This window comes from Rhipicephalus microplus, chromosome X, assembly GCF_043290135.1.
Source record: "Rhipicephalus microplus isolate Deutch F79 chromosome X, USDA_Rmic, whole genome shotgun sequence".
Classification (NCBI taxonomy): Eukaryota; Metazoa; Arthropoda; class Arachnida; order Ixodida; family Ixodidae; genus Rhipicephalus; species Rhipicephalus microplus.
Window position 1 is genome coordinate 409,067,457 of NC_134710.1, and position 19,619 is coordinate 409,087,075.

Genomic DNA, 19,619 nt, shown 5'->3' on the forward strand with positions numbered 1-19,619 from the left:
GGTGCATGTTAAAGAACCCCAGGTGTTCAAAATTTTCGGAGCCCTCCACTATGGCGGCTCTCATAATCATATGTGATTATGGTGTGGTGGTTTTGGGACGTTAAAGGGACGCTGAAGCACTTTTCTAAAAAAATGACTTAAGAGCGTGTAAGTACAGTTTCATCCCTGCTGAATTAGAAAAGCGGCGTGAGATTTCTCAAAAGAGAACGCCAATAGCACGTTTTGGTAAAAAAAAAAAAAAAACAGTGGCTCTGACCGCCGCGCTCCTTGAGACGCCGAGCGAACACGCTGACGTCATTCGTGGTATGCCGCGCCATCTGCAACGGCAGCACTGCTGAAGTGTGGCCTCTTCGATTAGTTGCGGCAACGGCACGTCATGGATTAGTCACGGAGGCCGTAGTTGAAGATAAGAAAGAACTCGTACTCCAGGCCAGAGGAAATGGAGATGACGTATGTTTCCACGCCCACGCTTTCAGCGCGCTCGCGGGGGTGGATCAACACAAACTGTTATTTCGCCTGCTCTAAAGCTCCTGCTGCTACAACCGCGAAAACAATTATGTCATTGTCATCAACTATGCCAGTTCTTCCTAAACACGAAGTTTCAGTTAATTTTATAATCCCTTCAGCTTCCCCGCATATCAAGCGTAAGCCTATTAATAATACCTCAGGAGCTGTTGGCATTAGGAGTTTCATTCGTCAAAGACGTTAAAGTTTAAGTCCACTAAGTGGCTTCCCACGAGCTCTTGAGTTCTGCTGTGCCCTCTTTAGCTGCTGTTAGCGAGCTGAAAAAGGGTGGGGAGGGTACAAGAAAAAAACAATGAGTAATGCGTCAACCCAACGGCTATAGGGATTCCGACACTCAAACTCTCAAATTTTTTCTTGCCGCACACTTTTGCTTTTCGTCGTATCCGGACAGGTAATTATTTGCCAATTGTTAGCTTCCTTGGATCTGATCAATATGCTATCCACATTGTCATAATAAGTATCAGTAGTATACGGAAGCACTCCTGCTTTTGCACACAACGACCATTCCAGTCGTGTGAGAGCAATGGCTAATATGTTGCACCGAGAAAGCCTGTGCAACGAAGAGCCCTGTGGATTTTGAGCCTGAACTTGGCCTTGTGCCAAACAGCGTGAAAAGTGGCGTTGCCCTATACATGACAGCTGCCGCAGGAGACAGCCCTGCAAATGAGGCAAAAGGGACATATCGAGAATTTTACTCACAGTGGCGCGAAGTGTCGACGTTGAGTTGCTTACAGAAGTTGCGGAATAGCGATGAAGTGTGAACTTCTAGGTGTCGTAAAGAAGATGCCGCTGTACTTCTCTTTCACGGTTCAAAGGCACTGTGCAAGACTTTCTCAAGTATTCATAGAATTATTTCACAATCGAACTATATTGCTTCTCGATTCGATTGCCGCAAAAGCTTTATGAATTCTTCAGCTTTGTGAGTATAGTTGGAGGCTTTTCGCTAAATATTTTAATCTCCATTTCCTGTTCTCCCGATGAGCGCACCAGCTTTCATACCGGGGCAATGACTAATGGGTTCGATGCCACTTCAGCAATTGTGATGACGCCTAGCATGTTCTCGTGATTACCAAATCAGCCAGTGGCCGTACCTTTTCCTACTGTGATGTAGTCTTGCCCGTTGATGACGTAATTGGCCTAGAGAAGAGCAAGTGACTTGCAGCTGTCCATAAAATGTTATTGTAAAATCCCTTCCGCATACCGTAGTATTATATTTTGACATGTTTCCTGAGGCCTCGACTACCGGTCAGCATGGTTTCCTGCATAATTTCGAAAAGCGCTGCAGCAGCACTTAGACGTTGGTTCGCACGCTGCTGACCGAAGAAAATCAGCAGCCACACTGCACTTTGTTTTCTTTTTCTAAGGTAACTAATGGCAGAGACGCTTGACAACTGTGGCCTAACACGGCTTTCCTGCAAAACTTTATTCTTCCTTGCTTATTTAGCGATGTCTCATGTAAAGGCTGGTTACACTATTTTGTGGGTGCCACGTATCGAATCGCGGTTCTTGCGGTCGCACTTCATGATTGCTGGCAGCATCGACGTGGATGCCGTATGCACCTTGCGCAAACGTTCTCCGCAGTTTTAGAACCATGAGATCAGTGAGCGGTAGCATCAAAATGGGAGAAACCTGTTGCACACTTGTTACGAGTCTTCTGAGACATGAAAATGTCGATGTGCACACGGCCCACATGATTGGATGTACTTCACCTCGGCATACTTCAGCGCCTAAAGTTTCTGAGATGGAAGAAGCGATGGTGGTTAATCGTCGCAATGTCTGTTCAGTTCGTGTGCATTACTCGTAACCGCCGTCGGCCGGTATAGCGCTGGGGTAATAAATTGGATCCTCGTAAGGCAATAAGCTCGAATCAAGACACCAATATAATATGCTGTGTTTGCTATACACATGCCATAGCCAGAAAATTTCTGACGGGGGTCTCTGGAACACAAAACATTAACGCGGTAGCGTCAAATAGCTCGTGTCGACACCACAAATTCTGGTGTCGGTGTCGTTGGTTTTTAATAATAATAATGATAATATCGGGGGTTGAACATCTCGTAGCCACCATGTGATTAGGAGGGACGCCGTAGTGGAGGACAGCACCAATTTTGACGATCAGTGTTCTTTAGCATGCCCTGACATCACGGATCTTCACCGCGGCCGAGACCAAACCCGCGATCAGCGGTTCAGCAGCCGAGCGCCGTATACATACCTTCTACACCTCCACGCTGACTCGTTGTTTTTTAGCGAGAAATGAGCGTTGTCAGTGGATGAGACTTTTAACTTGATGCAAATGAATACATAAAGAATATAAATCTCCGGTTCGCTTAAGGATCGAGCTGCAATCGAGCCCAGGTTTTCCGCATGGCAAACGGGGTTCTAGCCCGGAGACGTGCGAGCGCTTGAAACTGTTCCGAAAGGAGCGGTATACGAATGTCACGCAGTGCGAGGAGTGTGTTTAACGCATGTGCTACTGCGTGAAGGAAGTCTGAACTAATGACGATAATTGTTGGGCTGTAATTTTCCCAAAACACAGTATGATTATGAGAGACGCTACAGTGAAGGGTTTTGGAAATTTTCACCATCTGGTGTTTTCTTTAGCACGCACCTTAATCTGAGCGCGTTGTGTTCTGAGCGCATTTTGGCCTCATAAAACTTCAGCCGCCATCGCCGAGAAAATAGCGCACACCCCATTGATCCAAGCTGCGCGACATCTTACGAACAATGTTGCCACGGCACGACTACAGGACCTAGTGGATGGTTAGTTGCCGTTTGGTGACTTCACTGTTTCACTATTAGCTGAAATCACCAAACACTGTCTATTTACGTGAAGTGCATTTAATGCCGTGAGCTGGTAATCCAGCTGTAGGTCTGGTGCGCAAACACCTTCCTACGTAACAGAATCGCCCGACAATAAACATTCGACTGGCCAAGACGCCGTACTCAGAACGTAAAATGAAGCGATATCACCACTTTAACACAATTTTCTCAAGCACGGATTCAGCTGCTATAAAAACGAAAGCCCAAAGACGAACAAAATGGAGACACCTCAGTGTCAGAATCTCTTTAGAGTATTATTGCAGAGTTAATGCCCTTTCGCGATACGGAGATTGGAACCCAACATCGTTTAGATTATGTAGAGTGCAACTCAATAGTTGCCTTAGGACATTCCTGCTCCATTTTGAATCACAAGTATGAATATCTTCGAATGTCGAAAGAAACGTTTCATGAAACTGCTAGCAGTAATGCTGGCTCTTGCGCTGGAGCGACGAGAGAAAGAAAAAAAAAAAGACCGCATCAACGGTTCACCTCGTATGTCATCTCAACCTCAGCTCGTTTAATAAGAACGCCCCCAGGCTTCCATTTTCTTTCCTCTCGGCGCGAACCTCATGTACAGCGGCTAATAACACTCTCGTGCACAGCGACTCCCGCGGGAACACTCGGCGACAATGAGAACAAAAGACGAGCCGACGACAGGGCTCTTGGGCACGCAAACGGTCGCTGCAGAGCGGGACCGGAGGAAAGACCGCGGCCTCTGCAAGGCTCGTGTAGTACGTGCGGCTGCAGCTGGGAGGGCGCGCCTGCGCAGTGTCTGTACACTCGGTGCCTTTTGAGCGAAGCCGGGCGCGCCGCGAAACGCTGTTCTTCTTGTTCTCGACATCGTTCCTTGGGCGCTCCTGCCAGCGAACGCCAAATGAAGACGGATCGCCGCTCTGCTCCGGTGCAGTAGGCAGCAGCAGTAAGCAAAAGGAGGCGGCGCGAAAGCAGCAAGCAAAAGCCGCGGCTGTCCGTCGGGAGGCCCGCCGCGGCCGCGCTGGGGATCCGTCCCGGACCCCGAGCGTGAGCCGACCCGGAGAAATCCGGCGCTGCACCTACAGCCGCATTTGCTGCAGCAACAAGCAAAAGAGCCGCGTCTCGGTAGAGAGTGGGGAATGGCGGGATTTCTAGGCTCTGAACGGCGAAGGCCGGCTTGAAACGAACGGCCTCCCTCGCTGTTGGCAGCTCCACGGGCCGTGTGTAGGTGTACCGCTGCGCCGCGTAGTTTGTACGTGGGGCGCGTCGCCGAGGGCGGCTCGTTTACCGTTCGGTCTCGCGCTTGTGCTATTTACTCCGTGCTGTTGCTGTCTTTCTGGGCCTTTTCGTCGCGTGCGTGGATACAGGTATACGCGAGCGCGTGGCCTTGGTGGACGCGTGCCTTGACGTCAACGAGCGTGGTAGTCGACTATTATATGGACATGCAGCGCCGAATACAAGCGCTGTACAAAAGAAGAACAGGGGAAAAAAAAACAGACCTGTGTGTGAGCTTGTCGAGGTCATATATATCAATTACTAGCCGAGGGTGTTGCGCGGGCTTCGTCGGGCTCGTACACGGACTGCGCGACATCACGGTGGCGTTCGTTGAAAATTAACACGAGCCGGTGGTCGGTACCACGCTGCAGGCAGCTACGTGAGCGAGGAAACCGGCGAAAGCAGGCCGCGCCGAAATCGCCTCATGAAAAATGAATCGCTGACGAGTCGCGCCGCTGAGGGCACCGCACAGCACAACGGCGCACCCCGGAGAGAAAAGTAGTATAGGCCGAGAAAAAAGCAATAAAAACTCATTGCGGCCCGTAACGCGCGCGCATAACCCTTTCGAAAGGAGTTAACGCGCGGCTTGAACCGCGGTGCTCTCTTGATTCTGCTCGCTCGTCGTGTTGCTGCTCATTACTTCCACCACCGCTCGGTCGAGCCCCATGCGCTTGAAAAGTTTGGCGACGGGGCGTCGTTGCTCATGCATGGTGATGGGCTTTCTGGGTTCCATTTCGCGGGCTCCCACCTCACCCGCCTTTTCAACTTGATTTTAGGCGTTCCTCTTTATTTGATTTCTATTTTTTGTTTTCCAGATTCAAGGTGCTGTGCGGTTCGAAACACGGTAATGTTGTTATAGTAAGAATTTCATGTTGGTAAAACCACCCCCAGAACTTTTTCTACCAACTGATTCTGCTGAGAAATCCTCTGCCGTGGCGAGTCCTACGAAGCGACTGGTGGTAGTGGAATTTTTCGCCACTCCGTGAATCTCGGGAATGCGTTCCTTGCTGTGACCGAAAAAAACGAAACAAAAAAAGCATATTAACCCCATGAATACTTAATAGGCGAGTCCCTAATGCCAACCAAGTCACACGTATAAGCTTCGCACCTTTACCTGTTCCCTGCTATGTGCAGTCTTGTTAGAATGGTGATATATACCCAGTCTATTCTTGCATGGAGATAATAAGCGCTGCGGTTTCAGTTGTTTATACGAATGAGTTGGTCTGAAACTATGTCTTAAGCTGCAAGGTATTGCTGAGACGAAGCCGAGGGCATTCGAAAATTTTGTGAAGTGGGACTGTCGACAACAAAGTCAGAAGCCGCTTAATGAAAAGCGATCGCACGCGAGGTAATTTGACTCCGTTAAAAATAAACATTTCAACTTGCAGTTTTTACCGATGTAAAAACAACACACGAGCTCTATTTTGTAATCGGCGCAACTTCGTATACCTCGACGATCCTTCCTTATACGCAGCTCTTTTTCTCGGCTGAAAAGTTGACTTGCTGTGTGGTGACACAAAATGTTTCACGATTAGTTCACTTAATCTGTGGTTAGAGCCTTTAAAGGTAAGCTAACGTATAAGTTAAGTGTTCAGTTATTCATCGCACATAATAATCTTAAAATAAAAACAACACTGAATACAGCACATTTTCATCATCGTACTGGTTTCGCATGATGTCGTAGGAAGGTTAGACTTCTTAGCTAACTTACAATACACGTGTTTGCATAACTGAGAAACATTGGCGATGCGCTAGGTTTCCGCAGTTCCCAGCATTTTTGTCTTTTTTTGTCTGTTTTTTGAGAGCAGGTCATGTGAAAAAACTGGATAATATATATGTTGCTTCGTAGTACATACTCTTGCATGGACATGGGATATCTATAATAGATACTATAGACTGCCAAAAACTGCATCTTTGACATGATGAATGACAGCACACATTCTGGAAGTCTCTTTGAGACGGGGCCGTATTATAACTTTCATGCCTGAGCATGAAGAACATTCTGACTTTCTTCATGAAAAATCAGCTGAATGCCGATTGAAATTGAAGCTCAAATGGCCAAAATAAAAAAAAAAACTAACAATACAAATGAAGTATGGCGAATATCATTTGTACACATTATTATATAAACGCGAATAAGTTGGGCGGACAAAAAAAAAGTTGCCGAAAAGGGCAACCGTACTTGGAACCTGTATATAATTCATCCGGGGCTTTCATAACTGAACCATACGGCCACTAATCCATTTCAACCGTCCCCTATATCTGTTCATTTTAGACTGATTATGTTGGCGGGTGCTGACTAACACTGTCGTGCCCAGTATAGCATAGACCGACCCGATAAAGTTCAGAGGAAGGCGACCGCCGCGGAAACTCGATTGGAAGAACATCGGACGCATTATTGTAATATTGCTAGTTCGGTCCCTGTTGGCGTGAAGTTATATTTTTGTCCACATTCATTTCTTCACGTTTACAATATATTTAGCACAAATAATGTCCCCTGTACTTTTTTTGGCTTTCTTGTCTTTCAGGTCTCATTAATTCTGTGCCTAACAAAAAGAAACAATCTCTTAAAATTTCCCTCCCGTCGTTCACAAAAAAACAAAAGAGAAAAAAAAAGTACACTGGAAGCTGTTAGTACGAGGCCAATTCAAAGAGTAAGAGCTGTTTGGGTCCCCTCCCTCCACGGCCAAAAAATCAATATTCGCGAGCAAAAGTTTTCATTGGCAGGGTTTTGAACAAACTTACTTCACAATATACTGCATAATCACCATGAATAATCGTATGCTGTTCTTACCCCTGCACCATTCTTTTTTTAATTCTCTAGCGTAAAGTTTGCCGCCTCAAGATTCTTCACTGTATCAGTTGATCGGCAAGCATTTCTAATGCGACCTTCGTACCATTTCTGATATCCGAACTTTTAATCTATATAAAATGTTTCTTGTAGGGCAGCCAACATAAGCACATTTATCCGACAGGCCAGTAACTGCCAGTCATCGACCTAATCGCAATCCTAGGTCCCCTTGTTAAACCGTTTCATTGGTCTTGATTTTGGGCTTGCCACCACTTCGACCTTCATTGTGCACATGTATATTTTTAGGGCCATTTGTGAATTCATGGCACCAATTACTTACCTTTCCTTCACTCAACACTGTAGGTCTATAAACTAGGCTCAACGTCCCCTGAATCGGAGAAGCTGGAGATGATTTTGCATGCAAAAGCAGAATTACAATTCGCAGTTTACAACAGGCCGGTGCAATGATTTTCGCGGATATTGTGGCCAGTATGCCTCGACAAGCAGACGACTACAGAGGCTCAACAATAACTTTAGTACCTTCGCAAATAATCAACAGTTGGAAATGCACAACTATTTCTTTGTTCTGACGCAAAAAGAAATAAATATTAGCAAGTGGCCCTTACATTATGAATAACCCTCCTACAATTGTATTGAACATGTTCACATTTTTCTTCCCTCATTTACACGCTAGTTTGTCTGCTCAAAAAATTTGGGAGCCTTGCCAGGAACGTTAATTTGGTTTATTTATTTCTGGCAGATTTCTGCAGACACGAGAAATTTTCCTCAACAAGTCACAATCACTTCGATGTAAAAGCTAACATTCGAATGGGGGGGTTTACGTGGTAAGGGCCCCATAGGATTGTTATGCAGCGCCGGATTCTGCCATCAACTTCACCATTAATGGGGTTCTTAACGTGCACTTAAATCTAAGTGCACGGGTGTACTGCAAGTTCGCCCTTATTACGATCTTCACTTCCACGAGAGTTCTTCATTACCAACCTGTTTCGAAACATAGCCAGCACGCGATGGTGCGCTGCTAAAAGCTACCGCGCCGCGGCGACGCTGTTCCACAAAAGTCATCATTCTTGTGCCAAAACGCTTGTGTCGTGCACGTGCAACGAGATGATATAGTGCGTCCCTCGGAAGTGCTGCGCTATTTTTTTGTGTTAACGTAAGCTCTCCGCTGCACTCTAAAAACTACGGAGGGTATATCGCAGGAGTAAAGAGGCCAAGTTACTCTTCAAAGTGTTCTACTCTCGCAAAACATCAGATAGAGTGAAATTCATATTCACTTTCTATGAAATTAGAGAGTGAAACAGCTTTCTACTCCTCCTCTTTTTGAGAGAGTAAAATGCCCATATATACTCTTCAGACATGAGGGAGTAAAACGCGATTATACTCCAGTCCTTGATTACTTTTAGATGCGTTGGCATACCGCAAGTGATTAGCACTACCTAAAATCCACAGATATATGCAGGAAAACGCACTGCTTTGTTTGTTCAGGTGTTAGAGACTATCCACACACACACAAAAAAAACGGCGTTTCCAGCGCGCGCCAGTGAATTTCAGCGCACTGTAAAGCACTGGGAACTCTTAATATCCACGTTTTTAGCTATGGATCTGTGTAGTGAAATAAGCGAATACTATCTCATTCAATCGGTCACGACCGAAACTCAACTCAAATGGCTATATAACATACTCCTTATATTATTATTCATGTTTTCGCTGGGACCATCGCACACGGGCGATGGTGCTGTAAGCTTAACGTATGGTATGGCTACAGTGACGTATAATGGCTTTAGTCGTAGAAGGTGAACAAGAATGACCGATAATATGTCCAAGGGTATGAAAAAAAAAAACTAAATTGTTTGGTGTACATTTCAGAAGCGCGATGTTTTGTATGCAGAAATGACTAACTACTTAGCGAGTCAGCGCAAATGACGTTCATATAATTGGTTGCGCTATTATTCCTTTTCCTGTGATAAAAAACGTGGCGAATAGATGCTCTAATCTCACGAAGCACCAAACAAACACAGTGAACACATTAGGTTCAGTCCGGCTGGTATTTAGAAACACGGAGACACTCAAATGTATGCGTCTAAACAAGAAAATTTAGACATGTCACCAACATTCTTTACAACTTGAAAAATAAACTATCATTACCCGTCTGCCAGGTGGTGTAGTGGTTATGGCGAGCTTACAATCCGTAGTGCGTCTAGAGGTTGAAGGATCGAGTCCTTGTAACATTTACTTTTTTGTCATAGTGTTCGTATTTAGCTAACCTTACAATCCTTGCACCCGGAGATTTGTCGAAAACAATTAAAAAGCCAAATTTCGGCTCTTAGTTTTTAGAGTGTGGGATGACGGAGATGAACACTGGCTGCGTACCCGCGTGCCGTTCTGTTGTACGTTCTGTTGGCGGTTTCAGAAACAGGCTTTAAGGGTAAGTCGAAAGGCAGTGGCAGAGGGTATTAGTCGGTTCGCGTGACAGTGGCCTCACCTCCGGAGGTTGCCGTTTTCAGTTTCCCTGGCGTGGGCTTGTGCCACTGACACCAGGAAACCCAAAGGCGGGTCGGGCGTCGTGCGTTGATGCGGACGGACGAAGTGATGGTGACCGTGACAGTCGCCGCGGCGGGACAGGAGCGTCATGGCTACCTCCCAAGTAATCCGCTATTTCTTGCGGGTGCTCACCATAGCGTGGACAATGGGCACCTGGGTGCAATCCGCGTAAGCCTAATCGTCGGTAGTAAAAGTCGCGGTACATGTGTCCAACTTCGCCACAATGATAGCACAAAAGACGATTGTCGGGTGCACGCCAGACGGTGATCTTCCGCAGGCCAGGGTGAAAATCGGCCTGAGAAGGTGGCCGATGGGCTTCCAACTTCCGATATGGGTGGCACCAGGTTCGATTTCCAGTGCCAACCAGGAAGCCGCCAGTTTTTTTAAATGAAAAGAGGAGTAAACCGACCTGACGCTCGGTTGTTCATGCTACTCATCACGAAAGATGGCCTCATAAGGCTCTGCAAACCCCCTTTGGCACCTTAATCCACCACACCTTATTGAAATCATTAGGCATCCGCCTCTGCGGTTTGAGGCAGGGAATTGTTGCCGCGGGGTACCTACTGGTGAAATTGGTACAAGCGCACTTCCTGCCTGGTGCACGGCTGAATGAACTACACGCTTAGGAGGGCACCCAGCCTGTGGGAAACTCACGGCATGACACCGGCAGACCTAAAGATAACGCCATTCTCTTAATCACTTTTTTACATGCACGCAAATATTCAATAAAGTGGACTGGAGGACGACGGTTGCTGTACCTGAATGGATAGACTGTGGGACGCGTTATCCAAAAGTTGTCTCAACTAACAAGTTTCTTTTCGTTCACTTTTGTTTCTGGTCATTCATATCATAATTACCACATCACAATTAAAGAACACAAATATTTCCCCTACACCTTCTTTTTGTACATTGAGTGTTGGTTCCATTATGTTGTCTACATTAACTAACGCAGGTTGCGGGATCGAATCCCGGCTGCGCCGCCTGCATTTTTGATGGAGACAAAAATGCTGTAGGCCCATGTGCTCAGATTTGGGTGCACGCGTTAAGCAACCCCAGGTGTTCTAAATTTCTGAAGCCCTCCACTACGGCGTCTGTGATAATCGTATATATGGGGGTTTTCGGACGTTAAACTGCACATATCAATTATGATCAGTGCTGGTGTGAAGCGAGTATTTTGGTGCATGGTTCAATATCCTGGAGGCTCTGTAACGGCAAGTTGTAGCTGGGTGACTTCTTTAGTGCAGCTACGGTACATAGCAATGTATGATGGGGCTACACGCATGAACAGTTTCTACACGCTTTATAATTCTTTATTTCTGCTTACTCTGACCCAGTGATGCTATTGTACCATGCGTGAACCATTGCCGAAATCAGTGCAGCTCTTATGGAGATTCTTCAATGAATTTCATTCATATGTGGTCCATCGGCAATACCTGTTTTATGTCGCATCGTCATTTCATTCAGGCATTGCCATAGCTTGACTCACACAGGAGAAGTTCAAGGGAGTATTCATTTAGCACCGAGGTACGAAGACAGTGTTGATCGCAGCAGCATCGTCGTCTTTTTTATTTTTTATCCTGCCTCCCTCAGTTTTTCATATTTACCTTAGGCTAAATACATTTCTCGGAGGAAAGTACCCTTGAGTGCTGTAGTTGGGTAGAAAACACACAGCTTTTAAAGCGTCGTTTATTCTCTTTTATCAATGTAAAACACATAATTCGTTGGTAGAAACGGACATTTCTAGCGCACCTTTGAGACCAACTGGCGTTCTTTTTCAGAAAAGAATTTCGCCTCCCCCCCCCCAAAAAAAAAATAAACGTACGCGAAGGGCCATATTTCACTATGGCTGTCGCCTTTTCAGTTACCCACTCACATTCCTTAAAACATTACTATTTACAATAAGGATTACGAAACAAAAAGCACCAGCGTGATTTCGTCGGGTGCGATTCATTAAGTGCGGCGGGATTGGCTGAAGTGCCAGGTTTCCGAGGATGGTCAAAGGTTCCGCACGGATCAACGTTTACGCTACAATATCCGAGCTATGCACGCGACTGCCATAAGCTCTGATTTTTGAAAACAGCCAAAGGCAGTCACTTAGTCAGTCAAAAAACTTTAATTCAGTCCTAAGAAACTACAGAGTTGTAGGTGCTGACCGAGCAAACGTTGGGAACGGAAGGCCGTGGTCCTGAACCCGTGCGTGGGCTCTTTAGACAGCCCTTAGTTGTTGTGGGAGGTTGCTGCTTTTTGGTGCTTCGTCCCAGTATTCTTCCACTAAAAGAGGCATACTAACGCCGAACATCAATTGCTAGAGCATGTACGCTAACGAGCAATACTCTTCATGGCATTCGGGGCAGTATGAACCGATGTCTGGAGCAAAGTGACTGAAACTTCCCCTGAACGGGAAAGATCTCGTTTGTAACATTCTCAGTGAAAAATATTGCGGTATAGTGAGTTTCCATGCGGGAGCGGGAAGTTCCTGTGCCCGAGCTGATAATGTTATGCTCAGTACCCGGATTGTCTTGCATATCGGGACAAATTGTAGAGTCCGACATCGCGTTTCGTCAAGAACTAGCTAATTCGAGTTGTGTTTATTCAAATGTACATTGATTCCCATGCACGCTGGAAACCATGGGATAGTGTGAAAGGCACCAGATGGTCTTTGCTTGTTTATAGTCGCCGCTTCTTTGAGACTGCACTAGAAAGATACGCTCTTATGTCTTATTCTAAGTCAGTGCAAATGTAAGGCCGACGGCAAAGGAGATGCTTCACGATAAAATGGCAAATCAACAAAAAGAGGCAAAACATACAAGCGTTCTCAAGTCAGCCACACAATCACTAGGCCGCAACTGCTGACGGGCATTATAATGAAAGACAATGTATTATCCTCATTCCTTGAATTGCATGATGTGTGGGTGATTTCGGTACTACATGTTAGCCTCTCTGCGCAGGTGTGGTTCAAGAACCGGCGCGCCAAGTGGCGGAAGCGCGAGCGCAACGCCACGGCCGAGCTGAAGAATGGCTTCGGCAGCCAGTTCAACGGCCTGATGCAGCCGTTCGACGATTCGCTCTACTCGGGCTACTCGTCCTACAACAACTGGGCCTCCAAGGTGCCCTCGCCGCTGGGCGCCAAGAGCTTCCCGTGGGCCAGCCCTCTGGTGCCCGGCGCGCAGGGCATGGGCTGCTTCAACTCTCCGCCCGCGCCGCCCGGCATCTCGTCGCCGTCCATCGTGCCAACGCCCGGCAATGCGCTGGGCGCAGCGGGCGCGGCCGCCGCCGGGGCGCCCTGCCCATACGCGACGCCGGCCTCGCCGTACGTCTACCGCGACCAGAGCATGACCTCGTCCATCGCGTCCCTGCGGCTCAAGGCCAAACAGCACGCCGCTTCCAGTTTCAACACGTACAGCCCCCCACGGCAGGCGAGCGCCTTGTCGCCCTCCTGCCAGTACGCGGACCGCACAAGCGTCTAAGACGGTGCGGGGCCACGAGGGCTGTGCGCTGCCGACATGGACTCTGTCTTTCTCCCTACCCCTTGTGTCGCTAAAGGTGTTCCGTTCGCGGACGCAACCTGCCGCACAGATGTATCTGCCGTTGCGTGTGGCTCAGGCCTTTACTCGTGTGTACGGCCTTTGCTGGCTGCTCGTACGCGCAGACAAGTTCATGCGGTGACCGGAACAGAAAGCGGCAGGCGAGTGTTCTGGACTGGCACGCAGCTTTGTTTGCGAGTCCAGACATCGAGCGTCTTACGACATGGACAAACGCGCACAGAACCCCCCACCCCTCTCTCTCACTCTCTCCGTGTTCCCCCCGCATTTGGCGTTGCTACACGGGGAACTGTTTTGCGCTCTTGGAATGGACAGTCGAATAATTGTAGGAGCACCTCATCACCGCTCACAAAAACTATCGCTATAATTGAGAGAATGCCTCTATTGATTCGGTGTGCTAGCTCTTGCTCTTGAATTTATTAGTTTCTAGGTTTACTGCTGAAAACCACGGATCCAATCACAAAGCATTTTCCTCCGGATCAATTTCTGGACGTTGTATGACAGTCCCAGATGTACACTATTAAATTGATAATGTATCTCTATAAAACAAATCAATATGCTGTCTTTCGAGAAGTTAAGGGATTGAGTGATTTCTTAGGAATGCCTGCCCTTATTTTCGGTGTCCGCTCAAAGGGAGGCGACTACTGTTCATTATGACCAAGCTTTGAGTGTTCACGAGGTAGGACATATCTATTAAAGATAATTAGTTGTGAATTATTGATTATAAAAATGTTTCCAAACTTAATTAGCCGACTCATAAAATTATTTCTAGAAAAGATAAGCAATTTGCTTACACATTGAACATCTATTTTTCAAGAACCTGTGTTATCCTTCAACAGATTGAGTCAATTGGATTTCCCCAGGAAAAAAGGCATCTGCCTAACGTGAGTTTGTCAGCACCTATGTATTAAATCATAAAACGAAATCTTATACGCTGCCAACGCTGTCTAGCTTTGAACGCCATTCCACATTGTGAGATTGCCTTTGCAGTTGAAGCGACAAGTGCAAAAGTGCGGAAAATGACAGCTCTTCGGTGAAGTACAGGACTGAATAGAAGCATAAATGGCTTTTTGTACAGTTTATTTAAAAGTTTTTATTGAAGTTATTTAAAGGAATAAATAAAAAAACGTACTGAAGCAGTGACGTGATTACGTCACCGATACATATAGTTCGCGTGGCCTATTCCCGCGTTACCCTTCTGTATTTCACGATATGTCGACGTGCTGTGCTGCCGTCGTCAAGTATGCCGGCTACTAGGTCCATGATCGAATGCACCACGTGACCTCAGCTTACTACTTACGGGAAAAAGAAATGATTTACCTAAATAAGGAAGACTTGGCTAAATTATTTCTCATTATGGCATCTTTATTGTCGGAGCCACGACTATCCCTGCTCTCACAGATTCTACGCTTGCAAAGAAATTGCATGCCTTCATGCAGTTTCTATGTCAGCTTCATTTGCGTTTTTTGCTCAAACTGCAATGTTTTATAACGTTTGAGGTCTTTTAAATTCTTTTCTGTAATTCACTGAACCGCGGTAGTAGTAGTTAGAGGCACACAAATTATTCTCTTCGCATCCGTATGTTCATTTAACATATCATATTGTTTTTATCTAATGATCGAATAAAGTCGAGAAGCTTTAACACTTGGCTGGAAATCCTCCCGCCAGGACATTTGTATTCGGCGTAAAGTAGACCACCAAAATATGTCTGCCAAAGTCAATGTTCCTAATTATACCTATTGAGTGCTTGTAACGTGGTCCGACGTATATTTCAAAGTCATTCACACCCCATCCTTGAGCGCAAAGCAGTTTATAGTGCGGTGCGAACACACCATTTTTTCTAATCCGGCACGCTCGTTTGGTCCTCGAGGCAGGGGCCCACAGACGCTCTCACGCAAACAGTCTTGGTGCAGAGCAGCCTCTGAAATGTGGCAACGACGACGACGACGACTGAATCGCAAGGTGTACACGTCCGCGGACCACGCCACAGACGTCTTCGGACTTTTTCAGCATCGCCATTCTGTGGTGCGGTGCAGAGCATCGTAGCTCTACGAGATTGCGTCGAAGGATGTCGTCCTTTTTCACCCTGGCGGTTCTGTGGACGAACGCCGCTCATTCTGTACACGGCGGCGGGACGTCGTCAATCTTCGTGTGTGTGGTTGCATGACTTTCGGGACACGCATGTTCGCGTGCCAAATGAGTCACGTGTGTATTTTTTGTTTCTTTTCTTGTGCCGGTGCGTACGTTCCCTGCACGCCTTTTGTGTATACGCTGTATGATGAACCACCATTCCAGATCATTACATGCATGCGCGTGTAGTTATCTGGAATGATTGCGATGGGACGAGAAACCCGGAGCCGGAGCGTCTTTGTCTTGCTTGAGGAAAGTGACGGGGAGCCCATGGCTGATGCGTCGGAGCGTGGCTGCATCGGTGCAGGGACGCTTCGCCAGCGGCAAACATTCGCAGCCTATTGCGTTTTCACAGCTCTAAGCGACAGCAGTCGCGTGACGTCACCACTGGAATCTCGACAGAAGTGTGTCGTCGGGCATTCTTCTATGGAAAGGCGCCTCGTGAACTTTCTTTCCTTGTCCCCTTCGCAGATCGCGACGCCTCTGTTAAGCACTGCTACGGGTCAAGCTTCCAGCTTAGCCTGCGTGCGGAACAATGAAGCGCATGATGTCCAGAACCTTTCAGCCACGAACTACGAGCCGACCGTGAAGTTCTACATGCATCGCTTTTCCAGTGACGTCAGCGATGAAGTTCAATGTCATAAGGATCGTGAACCTGTTGCGGTTTTTAAGGATATACATTCCTAATCGATTCTTTGTGTAACAGCTCTAGTGTAGCAAAAAGTAAGGTTGCCACAAAATAAAGAACCATTGTAAGCGTATATAAGTTGTGGTGCCTGGGTAGCTATGGAATGTCTTCTGTTCTGTTTTGAAGCATCAGTGTTTTCCATACACTTGAAAAAGAATTATTTAAAATATAGCACGAATATATCTTAATACGTAAGGTGCGCAGCCTTTCGACACACTAATTCTAGACTAAACGCTTTCTTATTTCACTGTCACATCTCGTATGTGCGTTCATATATGTATAGGTATAGGTACTGAGCCTGTTTTGCTTAAGTTAGAGCCGGTGCTATCTTTTTCCATATTTCAACAACTAAAAAAGCGAGACCTGTTGAGCACGAAAACAAACAGCGTAATTTATCGGGATAAATGTGAAATTCTATGGTCACATTGCGCCGAATAATTCCGTTTACCTTTAAGTCATTGGTGATACGCAAGTTTTTCCGGCACTTGTGTAAATTTCAGTAAGTGCCGTTCAACGATTTTGAAAGGCCCCTTGTTCAGAAGCTTAAAGAGTCTACACGATCGTAGAATACATATCTCACAATGAGGCAGAGACTTCGAACCACTTGTTTACTTGAAGTACAAGCGCATAATGCAGACAAAGAGAGCTAAAACACAGACAAACGACAAACCCTTGTCCGTGTCTTAACTGTCCCTGTATGCGTTACGCGCTAACATGAGTCACCAACTTGCCCAATAAGCCACTCTACTTAGGCCGGCATGTTGAGACTTTAGGTGAGGTAATGCTACGTTCGACGGAATACACTTCATTCTCGGGCTTGCAGTTCAGTTGTTATTACTCCACTGTACTGTTACCTTTATGTTCGTCGTGGACTTCAAGTGAGTGGATATGGGTTGGCGCCTACAATGTGATCTGGACACCGTAGTTATGGAAGTGACCTATTCACTGCCAGCTACTATGACCGTAGTCAAGCAACGAAGGTTCAAACAACGAATATAGGTGCAACATGCGCGTCGTTCCCAAAATAACAAAACTCTCTCAATAATCTCAAAGAAGGACGCCCACTTGAAAACCTTATTTTGGCTCAGTGAACATGCTGCAGTGGACTGAAACTTCATCTTTCAACGAGAACGCTGCACACAGCTTGTTGAGAACAACAATAAAGATGCATACATAAATTTGGCCAGATGTCAGCGTGTCGCATGACGCCTCCGTCACATCGCCTGACACACAAAATCTTCGAACCCCTACAGTGACAGCCGATGAAATGGGAGATAGAGAGAGAGAAAATAAGGAGAAAGGCGGAAAGGTTAACCAGGGTCGAGCCCCGGTAGTCTACCCTGCACTGGGGAAGGTGAGAGGGGGATGAAAAGTTGCAGAGGAGGGGAAAAAGTCACTGACAGGCCGACGCGTAACAGTTTCACATCACAAATGATGAAACAGGCTGGTGTCTTAAAAAACGCAACAGCACTTTCGTTGCCTTGCGGAATTGGGATGGGCAGTGCCACGGTCCCAATACTTTCTCGACAGTGAAATGACTTCTGTCCAGTTGATTTAGAACCCTCCGCAGGTCAAGCCTCTCGTTTGTGTATGCCGGGCAGTAACATAAGATGTGTTCAATAGTCTGCTTGATGGCGCAGTCGTTGCACTCAGCGCTGTCGGCCATCCCAATTAGGATATTCTGAGGTCAGCGCAAGTGGTCAGGATACATTACAGTGGGACTATGGCCCAGATCTACGAAAACGTCTCACTGAAGTATTGTTGCAAACGGAAAAGTCGAAGAAGTCGTGATTTATGATATGTGAATAACCAGCCGGCTGACCAATCGAAAGAAGCACTTACGAGTGAAAAGCTTTGTTGGTTGGGCCCCAGAGTCGTTACATGCGACGAACGAAGTAAGTAAGCAGATAGATTTTGCGAAGTGAGCTAATCGCTGTGTCACGTAGGCAGTGGAGCAAGGCGTCACCGCTACTTCCTAAAACGAGCGCTGCAGCATTGCAGTAGTTTTTGCGCATTGCCAACTGAATAAATCGTGGTCTGCGACTTGAAACGACGACATAGTTGAATCTCGCAGCCATAACCATAGATCTCTCTACACCAAATTGAAAATTCAGCGCGCATTGATGAAATGAAGTTCTCTTCCCTGTGTCAAATAGTTCGTTTATCAACGGTTTTGTTACAGTGCTTAACAGTCTCGCCAATAGGCCACGTTGCATTTTAAACGTTAGCGATAGTATAGGTGGAAGTATTTCTAAATCATGACGCGGTTGACATCAGACAGTGTCTCATGACGGCATGAGAGCTGAAATGTCAATGCGAGATAATAAATATCGATTCAGGTCACAACTAGTGTTACAAACGCCAGTGGACGTTGTCAGCATCGTAAGGGCTAGTTAAGACCAGCTCTCTCTAGAGCCAGTTGACACTTTGTGTTATGCCAGCCATCCGTTTCGCACGCAAGCCAGCGGAAGTGGTTCTCGCACGTGTGTCTTCACATGACTTGGGAGGAAAGAAGTTGGATTTTCAGAAATCTTATCACCGGTCCATCACATCACACAGTGTGTCAGCAGCACACCGCATCAAAATGTACATGTCGCGTTCCATCCCTTTAGTAAGCCAAAGAGCTCACCTGACCGGCAGTCAGCTACTCGCAAATTATGACTCGTGTTGCACAATGGCGCATGTGCGTTAGTCAAAAGAAAGTTCCTTTAGTTCGAGGCAGTTGCATCCCGTGTGACTGAGTGTATGCCAGGGGCAAACATGGCAGAGTGAAACATGAACTGCCCTCTGTGTACAGTGCCGTGGGATGAGCGAAAGTACTAGCGTATCGCGGAGAGCGCGAATTCGTGGTACTGTTGCGCCTAGTCATGACCGCGAACGCATTTCTGAATGACACTTCATATGTCCTCGTGCAAAAACGATTGCTTGAAAGGCGCGAGGCCTGGAATATTGTATAAAGCTATTGTCGCGGTTACGCGGTTTTTCGCAGAGTTTTCTTTTCCTCTTCCTTCGAACATCATTACGCAAATGTATGCCCGCGAAGTGGTCATTAAGAATCACAGAGTTGTCCTCATGCTCTTTTCATGCCAATAAAAACAAACATGCGCCTAAAAGCTGTGTCCACCCCTTGCTTCATTCAGCTGCAGTTGGTTAGAAGCCCTGCGGAACACACCCTGTTGTTGGTCGATGCAGCACTTTGTATACATCCCAATAGGTTTTAACTCTCATTGTCTTTTCTATTGTGCTGAACGACTCTATGAGGGCCCATAAGATGAGCCATTTCACGCTGCTTGGCTAGCTTGACGTGGAGCGA

The 19,619-nt window shown here is 46.6% G+C and overlaps 1 protein-coding gene across 1 annotated transcript in view; it reads left to right on the top strand.

Annotated features, from left to right (window-relative positions):
* The window catches only part of LOC142776483 (pituitary homeobox 3-like), a 148,827-nt gene extending 129,408 nt beyond the window's left edge, over positions 1 to 19,419 (top strand). Inside the window, exon 5 of the mRNA XM_075880251.1 lies at positions 12,895 to 19,419. Coding sequence (XP_075736366.1) covers positions 12,895 to 13,413 — 519 coding nt within the window. The 3' untranslated portion in view covers positions 13,414 to 19,419. The remainder of the gene's footprint in view (positions 1 to 12,894) is intronic.
* The last annotated feature ends 200 nt before the right edge of the window (positions 19,420 to 19,619 follow it).